This window comes from Athene noctua, chromosome 13 (assembly GCF_965140245.1).
Source record: "Athene noctua chromosome 13, bAthNoc1.hap1.1, whole genome shotgun sequence".
In the NCBI taxonomy this organism is placed as follows: Eukaryota; Metazoa; Chordata; class Aves; order Strigiformes; family Strigidae; genus Athene; species Athene noctua.
The window spans coordinates 5,995,588-6,011,565 of NC_134049.1; the positions used below are offsets into that span (position 1 = coordinate 5,995,588).

Below are 15,978 nucleotides of genomic sequence, written 5' to 3' on the forward strand. Positions count from 1 at the left end.
CGGACTTCAACAATAACCCTCTATATTGACGTGTCTTTCCCTCATCTCTGTCCTGTCCTGCCCCTCTCTGGTAAACGAGGACAGTTATTTTCTGTCACACAGGTTTTAGAGTCCTTGAGTTTAAAAGACTGCGAAGAAGCAGACTTTTATTTTTAGCTTATTCAATAATAAAGAACATTATTTTTATTGCTGTCAAAGGTTCTGTCCATCTGCTTTTTCTCCGTTTTGTTTTGTTTTTTTAAAAAAGATGCTCTGTGCTGAAAATAGTGAAGAGCCTTCTGGATCCTTGAGCACCTATAAGTAATGTCTCCTTTACCCCCTATGGAAAACCATCTCTGCTGCCTGTGGAAGCGTAAATTTGTAAAATAAGTGAACTTTTAAATATGAAACTACAGCTTTTTCTTAGTTGATTGGGCAAGCTAAGCACTTAGAAAAGCACATCACCAGTGTATACCCTTGCTAGAAAACAATCCACTGGAGCTTTGTTATAAAACATGCAAACATCCTGAGGAAGTGACAGTAATTTGCAATAAACACTGCATGTAAACAATTACCTGTGACTTGTTACACTTGTTTGTACAGGCAGCTGGCTAAACAGATCTGTGTGCACTTGTAAATGTCTGTCCCTGTCAAGCTTGATACTGGAAAACAATTATTTAGTATTTGATTTCTCTGAAATAAGAAAAAGTCAGCCTTTGGTACCTGACAGCTGGCAAGGACTAACTGTATGTGGGTGCTTATAGATATATGGAGAAAAGCTGGAGAAATAAAATTCGATGGTGGTGTTTTAATGAGAACGGTGAGCCCACTTTCCTGTCTAGTCACCAGACTGAAGGTTTTTGTGACAGGGGGCTTGATGAAAAATCTATTTTTACTGGTTGAGGGGCCCTGTGATGGCAGAAAGGTGAAGTGATTAGGTCAAGGAAGAGGCAGGAGTGATTTATTTTCTAGCGAAGTGGATGAAGATGTTGGCGAGATTATGCCAGAGCAGTTAAGCGTGATGCCTTCTTCCCCTCCAGGCTCTTACGAAACCGAGGCGCTGAAGCTGCGGGGAGCGGGGTGCGGGGAGGATTCGCTGTAGCTGACAGCTGTCCCCCCCGCCGCTCCCCGCGCAGGGCACAGCCCGGGCTCTGAGGCCCGAGCAGCCTGAAACCCGAGTTACTTGAGCAAGTGCCCGCCCGGGCCGCAGAGCGCTCCCCCGCCGGGCGCTGCCGGGGCAGGAGGGCCCAGGAGGCGCCTCCGCCGCCTTCCCGCCGCGCAGAGACCGCGCCTGGGGGCGGCCGCCGGGCCCGCCCGGCTCCCAGCGTCCCCCCGAGCGGCGGGGGGGTGTCTCCGTCCCGCCGGGGGTGACGCCCTGGGGAGAGAGAGGGTCCCCATGGGCAGGAGCCCCCCCCGCGCCCCGAGGCGGCCGGGCCGGGCCGGGCGGCGGGCCCCGTCGGCCCCGGGCGCGCGGGCGCAGTGCGCAGGGCGGGCCGCGCAGGCGCGGGGCTGCGCGGGAGCCGGCGGGGGGTCCGGCCGCGGGAGCCGGCCCCGGGGAGGGGCGGCGGGGGACCGGGGCGCGGAGCCCGGCAAGGCCGCGGCGCTGCGATGGGCGGGTGCGGTGGCTGCTGCCGCCCGGCAGGCGGGGCGCGGGGGCTCCGCGGCCGGCGGGCGGCAACACAAAGGGCCGCGGCGGCCGCCCGGCTCGGCGCGCACCGCCCGCTAGAAAAAACAAGACAAAAAAAAAAAAAACAAAAACCAACAAAACCCACCCAAAAAAAGCGCCTAACCCATCCCTCTACCGGCGCTCAGCTGGGGGTGGCGGCCGGGCGCGGGCCTGCTTCGGGGAGGGGGGGACCGAGGGCGCTGCACGGAGGGCGAGGAGCGGGGCACCCGCGGACAACAGGCGCGCGCCGGGCCCCGGTATTGTTCCGCACCCGACAACAAAGAGCGGAGCCGGGCCGGGGTGCGGGGAGGGTGCGGGGGGGGGTCAGCGCCGGCCCCTCCGCGCCGCGCCGGGCCAATGGGCGCGCGCAGCGATGGCGGCGCGGGGCTGTCAGCGATCGCCGCTTACGCTGCGGCGCCCGGCGCGGCCCCCCCTCCCTCCGCCCGCCTCTCCAGAGCCGTCTGGCTGCAGCAGTGCCTCAGACAGAGGAGGGGAGAGGAGGAAAAAAAAACGCTGAGTGAGTGGAGTGGAGCCTGGGAGGGGCTCCTTAAAGAAACGCTGCCGTCGCTTGGCATTGTGGCCGGCGAGGAACTCGAGGGGGGGAAGCCATCGGAGCTCCTCTCGCTATCCTCTTCCCACCCCCCCACCCCACCCCCAGCCGACAAAAAAAAAAAAAAAAGAAAAAAACCCAAAAAAAAACCTTGGGGGGGGGGGAGCCGTGGGGGGGGGGGGGGTGTCCTGAGAACATCTTATAAAAACCGGATTGCACTGAGAGGAGGAAAAAAAAAAAAAAAAAGCAAAAAAAGAGACAAAATATACAAGCAAAAGGCAACAACTCCCCGGTCTCCAGCAGTCGCCCACCCTCCCTTTCCTTCTCTCCTGCTGGCCATCTGCCTTGGGTTTTCCTTTGTGTCTGATCTTTTACTACTGAGCCGAGTGCAGGAGGAGGGTGCAACACACACAGGGACTATGCCCAGCTCGCTTTTTGCAGACATGGAGAGGAACGGGAGCGGCGGCGGCGGCGGCGGCGGCGGTGGTGGTGGTGGCGGGGGAGAGACCCTGGATGACCAAAGAGCCCTTCAGATCGCCCTGGATCAGCTCTCCCTGCTGGGGCTGGACAACGACGAGACGGGCTCCATTTACGACAGCGAGCCTCGGAAAAAGAGCGTGAACATGACTGAATGCGTCCCGGTGCCCAGCTCGGAGCATGTCGCTGAGATAGTGGGGAGACAAGGTGGGTGCCTGCATGCGAGGGGGTGTGGGTGAGCGGGGCTCCCCTCCGCGCTGCCGGGCGTGCGGCTCAGATGCGACACTGGCCATTCCCAGGAAAACTGCAGCCCTACGGTGGTGGCCAGTGCCGGCTTCCCCCAGACAAAGAAAGTGCAGCAGACGTGATGTTTCCGAGGAGCGTTATGCATCAGTTTCGAGATGCACTTTCAGCTGCCGGGGGAAGGGAGGAGGAAAAAAAAAAAAAATCAGGAAAATAATAAAAATCGCGCCTTTCCTCCGGCTGCAAAAGTTAAAGATTTGCAAGAGGAAACGGGAGGAAAATGGGAGCCTCGGTGTTTCGGGTCTTTTTCGCTCCCCGAAGTTAGAAATCGTGGATTATTTTTAAGGAAGAGAAATGGAGTGGGGAAGTGGAACAATGGGATTGGAATAAAGCATCCGCAGTGGGGAATGTGGCTCATTCGGTACAGCCACTGCTCCTCACCTTCGTAAGAACTGATTTTATTTTTTCCGAAAGGAAAGTGCTGAGCAGGAATGTGGACTGGCGGGTGCGTTGGTTTGTTAGGGCTGCTTGCATTATTTTATTTTTATTTTATAATTTTGTTCTGGTCGTGCGGTGTTTCTGCACGCTCCTTTTTTTTTTTGTTGTTGTTGTTGTTGCCGCTCCTGTGAACCGCACGTTGGTAGTTTTGGGGCAGTTTGCATGGCAGAGGTGCCGGTGGCCACTTGCGATGCCTTTGGGTGCGTGCCAGCGCTGTGGGCTGACATTACTTTACACCGTGACTGGGGCTCCTGGACGAGATGCCAGCGATCACCTGGGGTAGGGGGCAATGGGTTTCGGGTGGGTGTGGGTGTGTTTTTTTTTCCCCTCCCTAGCTGCACCCAAATAATGGGTTGTAACCGGCTCTTCCCCCCCCCCCCCCCCCCCGCCCCCCTTCCCCTTCGCCCTCCATCTCCCGCATCTCGTTCCCAGGTTGTAAAATCAAAGCTCTGCGGGCAAAGACCAACACCTACATCAAGACCCCGGTTCGCGGGGAGGAGCCGCTCTTTGTTGTGACGGGCAGAAAGGAAGATGTGGCCATGGCCCGCAGGGAGATCATCTCGGCGGCCGAGCACTTCTCCATGATCCGGGCCTCGCGGAACAAGAACACGGCCCTGAACGGCGCCGTGCCCGGCCCCCCGAACCTGCCCGGCCAAACCACCATCCAGGTGCGGGTGCCTTATCGCGTGGTGGGCTTGGTCGTGGGGCCCAAGGGGGCCACCATCAAGCGCATCCAGCAGCAGACGCACACCTACATCGTGACCCCGAGCCGGGACAAGGAGCCCGTCTTCGAGGTGACGGGCATGCCCGAGAACGTGGACCGGGCCCGGGAGGAGATCGAGGCGCACATCGCCATGCGCACCGGCGGCATCATCGAGCTGACGGACGAGAACGACTTCCACGCCAACGGCACGGACGTGGGCTTCGAGCTGAACGGCACGGGCAGCCTGTGGAGCAAGCCCACGCCGCCCAGCATCACGCCCACGCCGGGCCGCAAGCCCTTCTGCAGCTACCGCAACGACAGCTCCAGCTCGCTGGGCAGCGCCTCCACCGACTCCTACTTCGGGGGCGGCACGGGGGGGGGCGGCGGCGGGGCCCGCCTGGCCGACTACAGCCCCCCGAGCCCGGCGCTGAGCTTCACCCACAACGGCAACAACAACAACAACAGCGCCAACGGCTACGTGTACGGCGGCGGCGGCGGCGGCGGGGACGTCCTCTCCTCCCCGGACTGCTGCTCCGAGCTGCCCTTCGACTCGCCGCCCGGCTTCGACCTGGCCCCGGCCCCGCCGCCCGGCGCCGCCCTCATCTGGCCGCAGTTCGAGCGCGGCCCCGCCGCGCCGCCCTCGCCCGCGCCCTCGCCCGCCGCCGCCGCCGCCTTCCCGGGCGCGGCGCCCGCCAATGCCAACCTGGCGCTGCTGGTGAGCGGCCCCCGGCGGGGCGGCGGCGCCCCGCCCCCGGCGCGGCTCTCCCCGCCCCTGCACGGCGGCGCGGCCGGGCCCGAGCACCCGCTGGCGCGGCGGGTGCGCAGCGACCCGGGCGGGCGGCTGCTGGCCGGCTCCTACCCGCTGTACGGCAACGGGCTGGGCCCCCACCTGCCGGGGCTGCCCTCCGACTCCTCCGCCTCCTCCTCCTCGTCCTCCAGCTCCTCGTCCAGCTCCTCCTGCTCCTCGTCCGGCGTGCGGCGGAAGGGCAGCCGCGACTGCTCCGTGTGCTTCGAGAGCGAGGTGATCGCGGCGCTGGTGCCCTGCGGCCACAACCTCTTCTGCATGGAGTGCGCCAACCGCATCTGCGAGAAGACGGAGCCGCAGTGCCCCGTGTGCCACAGCGCCGTCACCCAGGCCATCCGCATCTTCTCCTGAGGGCCAGCGCCGGCGCCACGGGGCCGGGAGCGCTCCGCGGCCGCGGGAGGGCTGGGGGGTGGTGGTGGTGACAGCGGGTGCATGCTATAAATAATAACGGGCGACTCCATTCTAGTGCTAGGCTAGTTTTTACACTGTACTTTAATACGAAGCTTCCAAAACTCCCCCTTTTTTTAAAAACGAACGAACAAAAAAAAAAAACAGAAAAAAAAAATATTGAAAGTAGAAGATGCTTATGATGATGACAATGGTGTGTGGACTGTTAGTAAAACGTGCTGGTAGTTCCTAGGATGCTTATTACGAAATAATTAAATCTATGGGTGGATACTTTTCTGAATGTTCTTGAAAGGGCAAGAAGTTCCTGTGAAAACCATGATACTGCAGCTTTATCAAAGTTTAAAAAAGAAAAAAAAAAAAAAAACACAAAACTGTAACATATCTCTTATATATATTAAAAACGTTTAAAGGTTTTAAAGATAAATTGCATTAATACAGATTGAAGTATTTTATTCTTTTTTGACTTGAAAAATTATATTTCATATTGCAAAGATGTTTACAAGTATTTTAATTTAAGTTCAGTGAACTTTTTGTAGCTGGGTTAAATCTTTTTTATTTTAGTATGGCCTTATGGCAAAGAACACTGTATTATTTTAATATCACACAATTGTGAACGGAATTACAAACCATAAAATGTGTAATGCTTTGAACAGTATTCTGTTGGGATGGAGATTTTATAGGTTCAGAAAAAAATCTTTTAAATCTGCTTCACCCAGCATATTTTCTATTCAGTGATATAAAGCATATTTTATTCTATATTATTACAAAAATGGAAATGTATAAACATATGTCAAAAGGAACTGTTGAAGCTTTCTAACATTTGTATAAATAGAATTCAGTGGAAATTACAAAAATTCTGTTGCACCACTATAGTTTTAGTATTTCTATTTTAATACATTTGTTTACCACTTGTTTATGTATATGTAGGTGACGTTACTTGAGCTTAAATGTACTTTACTGAGCAAAGTTTAAAAACAAAGTATATTTTATTTTATGATAAAGGGCCTTTAACCTCATGGTCAAATACTAATATTATATTTGCTGAGACAAGATTTGAAATTGTATCAAGAGTTTTATTTTTCTGACATTTAAAGTTCTACATAATAAAAGTAAAACTTAAGTAATGGTGCTACTTCATGTTTTTTTAAGTATTTCTATATAAATAAAATAAAATATTACAGAAAAAAACCCAAAAGTGCTCTGTGTGGTGATTTGATGTGCTGAGAGTGTCTTTTGGACTTTCTGTTACCTGCTTGTAGCACTGAAACATGTTGGGAGTTTAAACTCTGTCATGTCAGTGTTGCTGGAACTCTTTGAGTAGCTTGTGAGGGTTTCCAGGGTGTAATCCTGCCAGCGATCATACCTTGTAACACGTTTTTAAGGAGGAAAAACATCGTGGTTTTTTTTTTTTTTTTTTTAATACGTGGCATGTGGTTGGGGTTATTCCACATCTAAAAATGCTATTTTTTTCAGAATCTTTAGTCATGAAAAGTACTTGGTTTTTGCATGAATTGTTACTTTTAGCAAAGAAAGCGTATGTAAGAAGGGAGCTGACAGTTTTCTTAGCTTTGGGATCTTGAAGCAGATAGCAGGGGAGGCTCCTTTGTTGTAATGCACTGATGGGGGCCAAATCCTGCAGGTCCTGGCTCTGCTGTGCTCAGGAACCTCGGAACCGCATCCCAAACTCAGAGTTTTCTAGAGTGGAACAAGGGCTTTAGCATCTTTCCTCAGTTCTTGAGAGTGCTCCCTGGTATTTGGCAGTTGTGGTTCGGGTAATTGGTGTTGACAAGCTTATTTGAATAAAAAATTTATTGCCATGTAAAGTTTGTTTGCTTTTGATGACGCCCGCAGTGGTACTGGGGTGAAGGAAGTACAGAGGCTGTCTGGCTAACAAGCCCGTGAACCCACCAGGCAAAAAAACCCCACAACCCTGCAGTATTTTTGTTGCTGATTGTAGCCAAGGTGTTTGAGTGAACTTGCTGGATTAAGCGTGTTTGAGCAGATTTCAGAAGGTAGCTGCGGATCATTTCAAATGTTTGTTTTTGAGGGTGCCAGTGCACTTTTCAGCGGGCGAGTGAAAACACCAACACAAACCCAACCTGTGTAGCATATTTCATGTGTTTTACTTTGTGCTCAGCAGTGTATGGCAGAGCTGCTCCGCTCGCATCTCCTTTATGGACTCCAGAGCTGCTGGCTGGGTGGGAAGGGGGAGGAGGGAGGATGCGGCAGGGGATGATGGGATCTCTTTGTTTGATTTGATTTGGTTTTTGCTTCTTTCATTGAACTGTGATTGTGGTATCATCTGATTTATAGAGTTAAAATCCTTCACTGAGTGTTGCATTTGTCTCAGGAAGCTTGTCGTTTTGAATGGTGGGAAAAAAAAAAACAAAAAAAACCAACACCCAAACCAATGCTGTGGAAAAGAATCCAGAGAATGGTAGAGAAGATGAGCTTAAGCACAGAAGTCATATGGACATTGGAAAAAAAAAAAAAAAACAAACCCAAAATCCAAAACCTCGGCAAAATTAGTTCCTTTAAAAGGATCAGGAAGTTTAAGTCCACGTGTGTATTTTCTTAATGATGGGTGTTTAGGAAACGTACTCAAAATGCGTCAATCAATTTCTCGTTTCAGTGTAAACATCCTGTGCTGGTGTCTGGGAAAAGTTGTGAAAATGGCTATAAATAAAAAAAGTGAATTTGATCACTTTGCTTAATTTTTGCAAGCTCGGTGAAACCAAAAGGTAAATAGAATGAACAAAAAGTGAAAACTAATTTCTTCTCCTCCTTTTTTTTTTTTTTTTTTTCCCTTCCCGTCCAATACTGTGTGTCTCCGTGGTGTTAATAGCAGTGGTATGGAAGACTGAGCAGCCGTGGTGCCTGTAGCCAACAGCACCGGTGCAGCAGCTGGGCAAACGCCCCGGCCTGGGCGGTGTGGCAGGGCACTGCTCCCCTCGGCCGCCCAGTCCCTCATTCAGTGCCACCGGCCTCACCGGCCGAGTTCATCTTGCAGGACTTATCTTGGTATTTTCTTCACCAAGCTGTGGCTGGAACAAAGGCAATCCCCTCACCGTCCGGGGCCCCGGGTGCCCTTCTGGCCTCCATGTGCTGTTTCACCCCCTGCACGTGTTCCACCTGTGTGTTGTTTCAAGATGGGAAGATGAGCCGCAGTGACTTAAAACCTGATTGTGTTCATTCCTCTTTAGGAATTATTTCCCCCGTGGAGGGACCGGTCTGGATTACCCTTGTTTTGGCGTCCGATGATGCAGCGTGTGCTTTTTGCCCTGTCTTCCAGTTGTGCATGGTGGTGGTGGCATCCACCGGGGAGAAGCCCCTGGGGCTGGCGGCAGGGCTGGCACCTTCCCCTCTGTTGGGTTACGTCTCACTGCTTGGGTTGCAGTCCTGTGCCCCGAACCCAACTCTGCTCCCAGCGGTGGGGTGTAAAATCCCTTGTCTTTGGCTGGCAGAGACACGTGCAGGGGAGCAGAGGCAGCGCGGGGAGGAACGTGCAGGCTCCACGTGGGCGCTGCCCTCTGGATTTATGCCACAGGTCAGTCCCCGGGACTGCAGAGGCCATAAATCAGCACAGAATTTGTCCCAGGGTCCGGGGCCATATGGCGTGAGGGAGAGGGATGCCCACCCCAAAGGAGACTTAAGGGCCTGTGTTGGGTGCAGGAGTATTTCAAAACCTGAGAAAGGGGCAAAGTTCAGTTTCTAATCGAGTGCTTTTAAATACATAGATGTATATGGTCAATGTTTATCTTCCAGAACAAAGATCACTTATTTTCCAAATGTTTCTGTGTTGGTGTTGAAAACTCTGTGCGGGGTCTCCCCCATGAGAGGTTCCTCTGCAATCTCTGGGGCTGCTGGGGGCTGCGGGTGGCCCCCGAGTGTGTGAGCAGCCTGGCCCTGCCGACCTGGCCCGCACGGTTGGGAGGGTTTTCCTGTCTTTGCTAATGTATGTGTATGGTTCCCAGTGCGTATACACACAATTATCTCAAAAAAAGGCTACATTTACATTTGTAAGAATTATTACATACAAAGTCCTGAGCTTAATTATTCCTCCGTCCATATCTTGTACTCTGCAGAATTTGCATAACAATCAGACATCAAAGCCAGAGTCCTTTCCTGGAAGAAAGGTCTTTCCACTGCATTATTTTAATGAAATAAATTATAATGATCAATTTAATCTAAATTTACTCTTTAGATAATTTTTTTTTCCTGCAAATCGATTGAAATGAGACTTAAAAGCAAACTTTAAATTTAGTAGTGACAATCGAGTACAGTAAGATATTTAAATTGCTTTTTGTTTGATGTTTCTCACTCCTTTCTGCCAACCCCCTCACCCATCTTTTTTTTTTTTTCCTCCATTCTCCTTCCCTTGCCATTTTGGAAATTGAAATGATGCTTTGCTGTCACTGAAGTGAATGGAAATTCTGCCACTGGAAGAGCGTGCTGGTGAATATGGCACTTCATTGATCTAGAAATAGCAAAAAGCAATTATTCACCCTGCCTCTGCTTATTTGTGTTTCCTGTACCTGTTGTCTCTCCGGTAGAGATGATTGAATTAGAGAACAAAGACTATTTTAAATCTAAGGTAGTTAAGGGATGCTCTGGTCTGTATAATAATTTGATTTTCTGATTTTACCTTTTTACGATAGTTTACCTAGCAAATGCCAACGGGCCCGAGTTTGCAGGTGAATAAGCACTTGATCCAATGGGGAGTGATGTGGGAAGACAAGCATAACCACTGTGTTCTATTGATTTCTTCTCAGAAAATATATATTAAAAAATATATATATGTGACCATATATTCACTATATACTTGTGTACACAGGTGACTGCCTAAAATACTCCAGAAAATCAGAGATTAGAAAGTCTTTCCTTTTACGGTGCTTTAATGTCAACAGGAACTTGCTGTAATACTAGAAAAAAGTTTTATTGTAGTTTTCTTAATATTAAGGATTTTAATGAAGCTTTCACAGTTGGATATGTAAAATAATTACATCTCATCTAATTTCTAACTTTGATTAAAAAGTAAAAAGCTTATTCTGGTTTAGTTTTAGTGAATTAGGTTGTATCAGGATGTACTTATGTTGTGATGAAGCGGTATCAAAAAAGCGTTTGGTATATGGGTTATTCTTTTCTGTTATCTGTACATGTAATAGCACGTGCAGCTCTTGACTGTGCCCCAGATATATACATTCGTATATGTACAATATTGTGAGTACCACGTAGCCCCAATCTTTTAAGATTTGTGCAGTCCTGGTAAACAGCCTCTATCGTGTGATGTTGAATTTGTGGCCTTAAGGAATATCAGGTGGGGCTGTGGCTGCAAAACCCACCTGTATCCATCCTAGGCTGCATTTTTCTGAGTTTTGGGCTCCGTGAAACCAATAGCAGCAGCCCCGTGTTGATCAGGACTTAATTGTCACCATAAATTAAACTCTGGCAAATAAGGTTTTGTTTGCATAGAAAATCTTATCCAAGGCACACCGATAATAATTTTCCCTGATGCGGGTTTGTTAAATGCATTCGGACTAAATGCATCTTACACCTTTACCACTACAAACACAATCGATTAGCTGTCTTGAGAAATTTATAGTCTTTGATAAGATTGCACCAAGAGAAGTGCCTTGTTAGTTTAAATGGAGAACAAAAAGAGATTTTTGATGTTCCTCATTGCTGGTTTTCCACTTGTGATGGAGATAAAATACAGTAAAGTGCTTTTTCCTCTTACATATAAGGGTTCTTCTGCCTTTCATACCTGGTAGAATTGTGTGGCCCACTTTGCATTAGCATGAATGGCAATTGCCTTGTAAATGGGACTGCCATGAATGGGTGAATAGTCTGCCATCTCCTATTTTGTCCTTTGTCTTTATGTTTTATTCACTTTTACCCTCTACAAAAGAGCCTTAATTTAGACCTGAGAAAACAGTAGTGATGCTCCAGTTCATTACAGACCTGGTGGCAGGTTTTGTTTGATTTTGATGTTCTTTCTATTTTGGTAAGTGTACTAAACAGCAGGAGCTATTTGAAACAAAAGAAAATTTCAGTGAGAGCATGACCTATAAATAGTGGTTTTGATAGAGTCACAAAAGTTTCTGTTACACATTTGGAAATTATTTCCATGATTTAACTGCAAAGGGCAAGTAAATCATGCCCCTTTAAGAGTTAGGAAAAAGGAGTGTTTTTCAGAATCTTTAGTTCTGCTACTGAGTCATTGTATCATCTCAGCTAATTAATTTCACCTTTTATATGCTTCAGGATTTCCATCTGCGAATGAACTAATGACACCTACTTACAGGCAGTATTGTGAAGATTAATTAATTGACATTATTGAAGTATCCTGAGGTGGAAGTCCTGATGTAAGTACAAAATATTCTTACTGATACTCCCTAATCAATCAGTTCACAGTAGCCAGCATGTGGGAATCATACTGGTCTAGAGCAAAAAACCCACACAACTGGATCACATTTGAAAATTTTTTTTATTTTTTTTTTCCGATTTCTGGTTTTATATATTATTTGAACAATCTTATATTGTGAGTGTAAGGATCTCCTTTCCTCCCATGGCACTTACAGGTGTGGTGGGCTTGACTTAGGAGAAATATGTGCTCCCAGTGTGATGCATACAGCCCTTGTAGGCTTTGCTGAGGATGCAGAAAGGCAACTTCAGCTAGCAATTGTCTTGCCTCCTCTGGTGTAGCATTACTAACTCTTTAAAATGTAGTGCCCTTTTTTAATGGAGATGGAATCGTTAGTGTTACGGAGAAGCATGCAGCACTGACCTAGTAATCCCTGTGCATGCGGCTGGGTATTACTGAACAGAGCTTTTCCTGCACGAAGGAGGATGAGAGAAGTGATGTCTTACATCACAAAGCATCGGAAGGGAATTGATGTTGTGAAATTGTTCGTAACTTATACGGATAATAAGATCTATTCTTACTACTCATGGCTGGGATGCCGTCTGCATAGTGATATGACTACAGCTGTGCGGGTCTTAGACCACATGTTTTAAAATGGCAAGAGTAGCTGGAAACAGTGGAATTTGTCTGAGCCTTGCTTTAATTAGATAATATGAAATATGTACCAAAATTTTCATAATGCTGAATACACACTTGATGATAAGGTGAATGTAGCTGTTTTCTGTATCACTTCCCAGAGACACGATCCCATTGGTAAACAGCTCAATACACGTTTTGTTGTTGGAAATGTAAGTCACAAGGTACTTTTTGGAATTATTTGCAACTGTTGCACAAGTGCAGGCGGGAGGTTTAAAGCTTTACAAACATTCATATTTCTTTCTCCTTATGTCATTTCTTTTAAAAAAAAAAAAAGCACTCACATGAAATTATGAAACTGCTTCGTGTCTGACGCAGTTGCAGATGTTTTCAGGCCACAAAAATGTAACTTTCTATGACTAATTTGAATTAAAAACCCAGTCTGGCAGAAAATGTCCTCAATCTTTGGAGTCACATGATTCTTGGAAAGCTCTTTCTTGGCTGTGCAGGAGGTCAGTCTTTTAAGGAGAGACTGTGCACAAACGTGCAGTGCCGCTAATGAGAGGAATTTCACACTTCTCCCCCTGACACGAGCTCTGTGTTCATCCCGCCAACGGATGCCTCTAAAGCCTTTTGGTATTAGATGCTATAATGAATGCTGGGCCGTTACTGAGCTGGTCTAGATAAAGGCTGTAACTCTAGCTAAAGAGGTGGCTTCCAGAAGGTAGGGTCACCCACTTTGCAAAAATAAAAAGTAATAAGAAGTGGTGTCTCCTGTTTGTCTCTGAGTGAGTCTTTGCTGTATGGCTCCCCTTCCATTCCCCAGTGCTGATTTTCAAGCCAAATGCCCCTTTCATCATCACTCTGGCTTAGCAGCAAAGTTGTCTGTCAATAATAGCGGGCTTCACTTCTTCCCCAGCTAACTGGTAGTGAGACAGCCAAAGAATGGCCTATCCAAAATTAGGATATGCTCAATGCACCATCCGCTGGTGTTGTTCCCATCAGCCTAATTATATGACTTTTGGGTCAGACAATGTCTCATTGTGTGGCCCTTGGCAGCTACGGGATGCCTAATGCTGCATGAATGTCTAATGCAGAGTTTGATGGCTATGACTGAGGCTGCGGTTCCACGCTGGAATTGAAAACATCCGTGTAGTTTCCATAGAAAACCAGGTCAATGGTGCTTCCATAAAGCATTAGCCCCAGGGAAAGCTATTGGTTGCATGTTGCCTGTATAAATCCGTGAAGGGTGAGCAGTTTACAGTGCATTTCCCTTTCAGGTAAATTACAATTAAGGAGTCAGATTGATTTAGTCTTTAGTGACCTGTTTCAGAATCCTGATTTATTGCAAGCACCATCCCTCATCCATTTATCTCTATCTTGTCTTCTATTTTGTGCATTTAAGAATACTTGTGAGGTATCTTATGAACAGTGCAGTCACAATGAATATGGCTTTGTATGGGTACGTTAAAAAAAATCACTTTATGTTTTCTTTGACTGTAAAATTTTAGGTAGAACTATCCTATCTTTATAGCACTTCCTGTAAAAACCTGCTTTTTTTACAGGCAAAAGCAAGGTATGAATGTAAAAGGCAATTCATTGTAGATGAAGGCTGTAATATGCTTGTTCATTTCAGAGGAGAATGTATAACTAATTACATTTTAATTAAATCTCTAACGTCAACAGCTGTTTTTAAGGGATCTTTTTAAGCTACATTTATTTTTAGTATTGTTTCAGATCATCTTTCTTTGCATGCATCTCCCTTCATGCATTATTGCCTTCTAGAAAGTTTTCCCTCTTTTAAACTATCAACCAATGCTGGCATATACTAAAGGCTAAGCGCTGGTAAAAGTAATTTTTTCAGAGTCTGGCTGTGACTTTTCTAAGTAGAGAGCAAAAAGATGTGATGCCACCAAAAACACCCTTTATTCTCCTTTTCTCCCAGAAGTAAAAAGTTCCAGTTCCAAACCCCAAATTGCTGAGGCCAGTTTTCAGCTGACGGTGGTTTATGTTGGCTGGGTCTTATCAGTTCCTCTACAATGCAGCTGCTAATTACAGTAACAGCACAACTATCTCTTCAGACTGAGTGAGCCACACTGATTTAATCCTTTCCCCCCATAATCAACAGCAGTATCAGTGAGTATCCTTTAACTTGTAGAAAAAAAAAAAAACTAACCCCTTTTCACGTGAAAAAAATTAGCCAGACATAGGGTTCCACATGGCAGGGCTTGGTCCTGTTGATTTTCCTGGAACTTGTGTCAGCCTATAAAGCTTCAGGTGTCCTTACAGCTTCTTGGTGTTCTTGGTTTCATTTCCAGCCTGGATCATCCAGAAGCAGAGAGGAAGGAAAAACGAGTTTCTGCTCAGCCTGTAGAAGCTTGGAAACTCTTTGACGGGAATCACCAGCGCCTGTTGTCTCCCAGCTGCTGCAGGGCTTCGAGGTGAGCTCTGTGTCGGGCGTTAGGGTCAGAGCCACATCAGACATCTCCATCCCTGGCCCAGCAAGACCCAGATCTCTGCTCGCCGTCTCTGCTGCAGGGGGACACAGCTGGAAGATGCCCCTGTGAAGGAGTTAATGCACACGCCCTTCTCTCTGCGCTGATCGGAGGGGTTCATGTTGAGGTGGATTTGCAGTAGCCTGTCTCTTGCTTCCTGTAGTGATGGGATCATCCCAGAGTAAAGACACTCTCTGTAATCTCCTCTGCTCCCCCTATCACCTCTTCTCTTGCTGAACTGCATGGTTTTGCATGATTTAGATTCTTAAGCACTCCAGAAATGGAGGGAATTGTTTGAGATGTGATTACTGTATTGCTGTGCAGGAATCTGCAGCTAATATCAGTTTACTATCTAAGCTCTAATTTTCTGTAAACATCAAAACCCGGTAAAGAGCCCTGTGTTGGTTTTGGAAGGAAGTTCCATGATAAATTGGAATGCCAGTGTATCTGCTAAAATTGCATAAGCAATAAATAAGAATTCATTATCTCTTTCAGGAAACTAGCCAAGAGGCTCAGAAAAACTTGACATCTAAGGCTAAGATAATAATTGATCTAGTGGCAGTAAAATAATGGCAAACCAGAAAAACTGGTGAATCTTCTAGTTAACACCTGCAAACGCCTGGTGATTATGTTTTTCACTGATGAATGGAGATTTGTGAGACCCATGATTTGCAGGAGCAGAGCTGACCCCTTGTATTTTACTGTTAAATTTCTCTTCTTTCCTTATAAGTGCGCTGCATCTAATTTTCATCTCAGGCAAGTGTAAATCACAGTTAACACTGCTGACATCACTGTAATTGCACATATCTGAAGTCCCTGTGTTTGAGAGAAAATCAAACCTGTTCGGTTGGATTCCTCAAGAGTGGGAGTCTCTGAAAGCAGAGCAAATGCACTCAAGTGATATGAATTATCCCTAGCCTGATGCTGCTGTAAATGAAAGCTGAATTTGACCAGCTTAGCGCCGTGGTTTGAATGGTGCTTTTGATGAAGCATGCCACAGCTCTCTACAGCAAAAATGTCTTTTATTTCAATAGCGTGAAGTGATCGGAAATACAAAGATGTGTGGCATTTCTTCAGCATGGTGAAGGACACTCCTGTGTCCACTCCTGATGGATGGGTCAGCTGTTCTTGGAGCATTAGGCAGCTCAAACCGT

General features: G+C 47.5%; 1 protein-coding gene across 1 annotated transcript; it reads left to right on the plus strand.

Annotated features, from left to right (window-relative positions):
• Positions 1 to 2,420: 2,420 nt before the first annotated feature.
• Positions 2,421 to 5,489, plus strand: MEX3B (mex-3 RNA binding family member B). Its single transcript, XM_074916958.1, has 2 exons — positions 2,421 to 2,879; positions 3,846 to 5,489. Exons 1-2 carry the CDS (start codon positions 2,615 to 2,617, stop codon positions 5,270 to 5,272), a joined length of 1,692 nt encoding a protein of 563 aa, XP_074773059.1. The 5' UTR covers positions 2,421 to 2,614; the 3' UTR covers positions 5,273 to 5,489.
• The last annotated feature ends 10,489 nt before the right edge of the window (positions 5,490 to 15,978 follow it).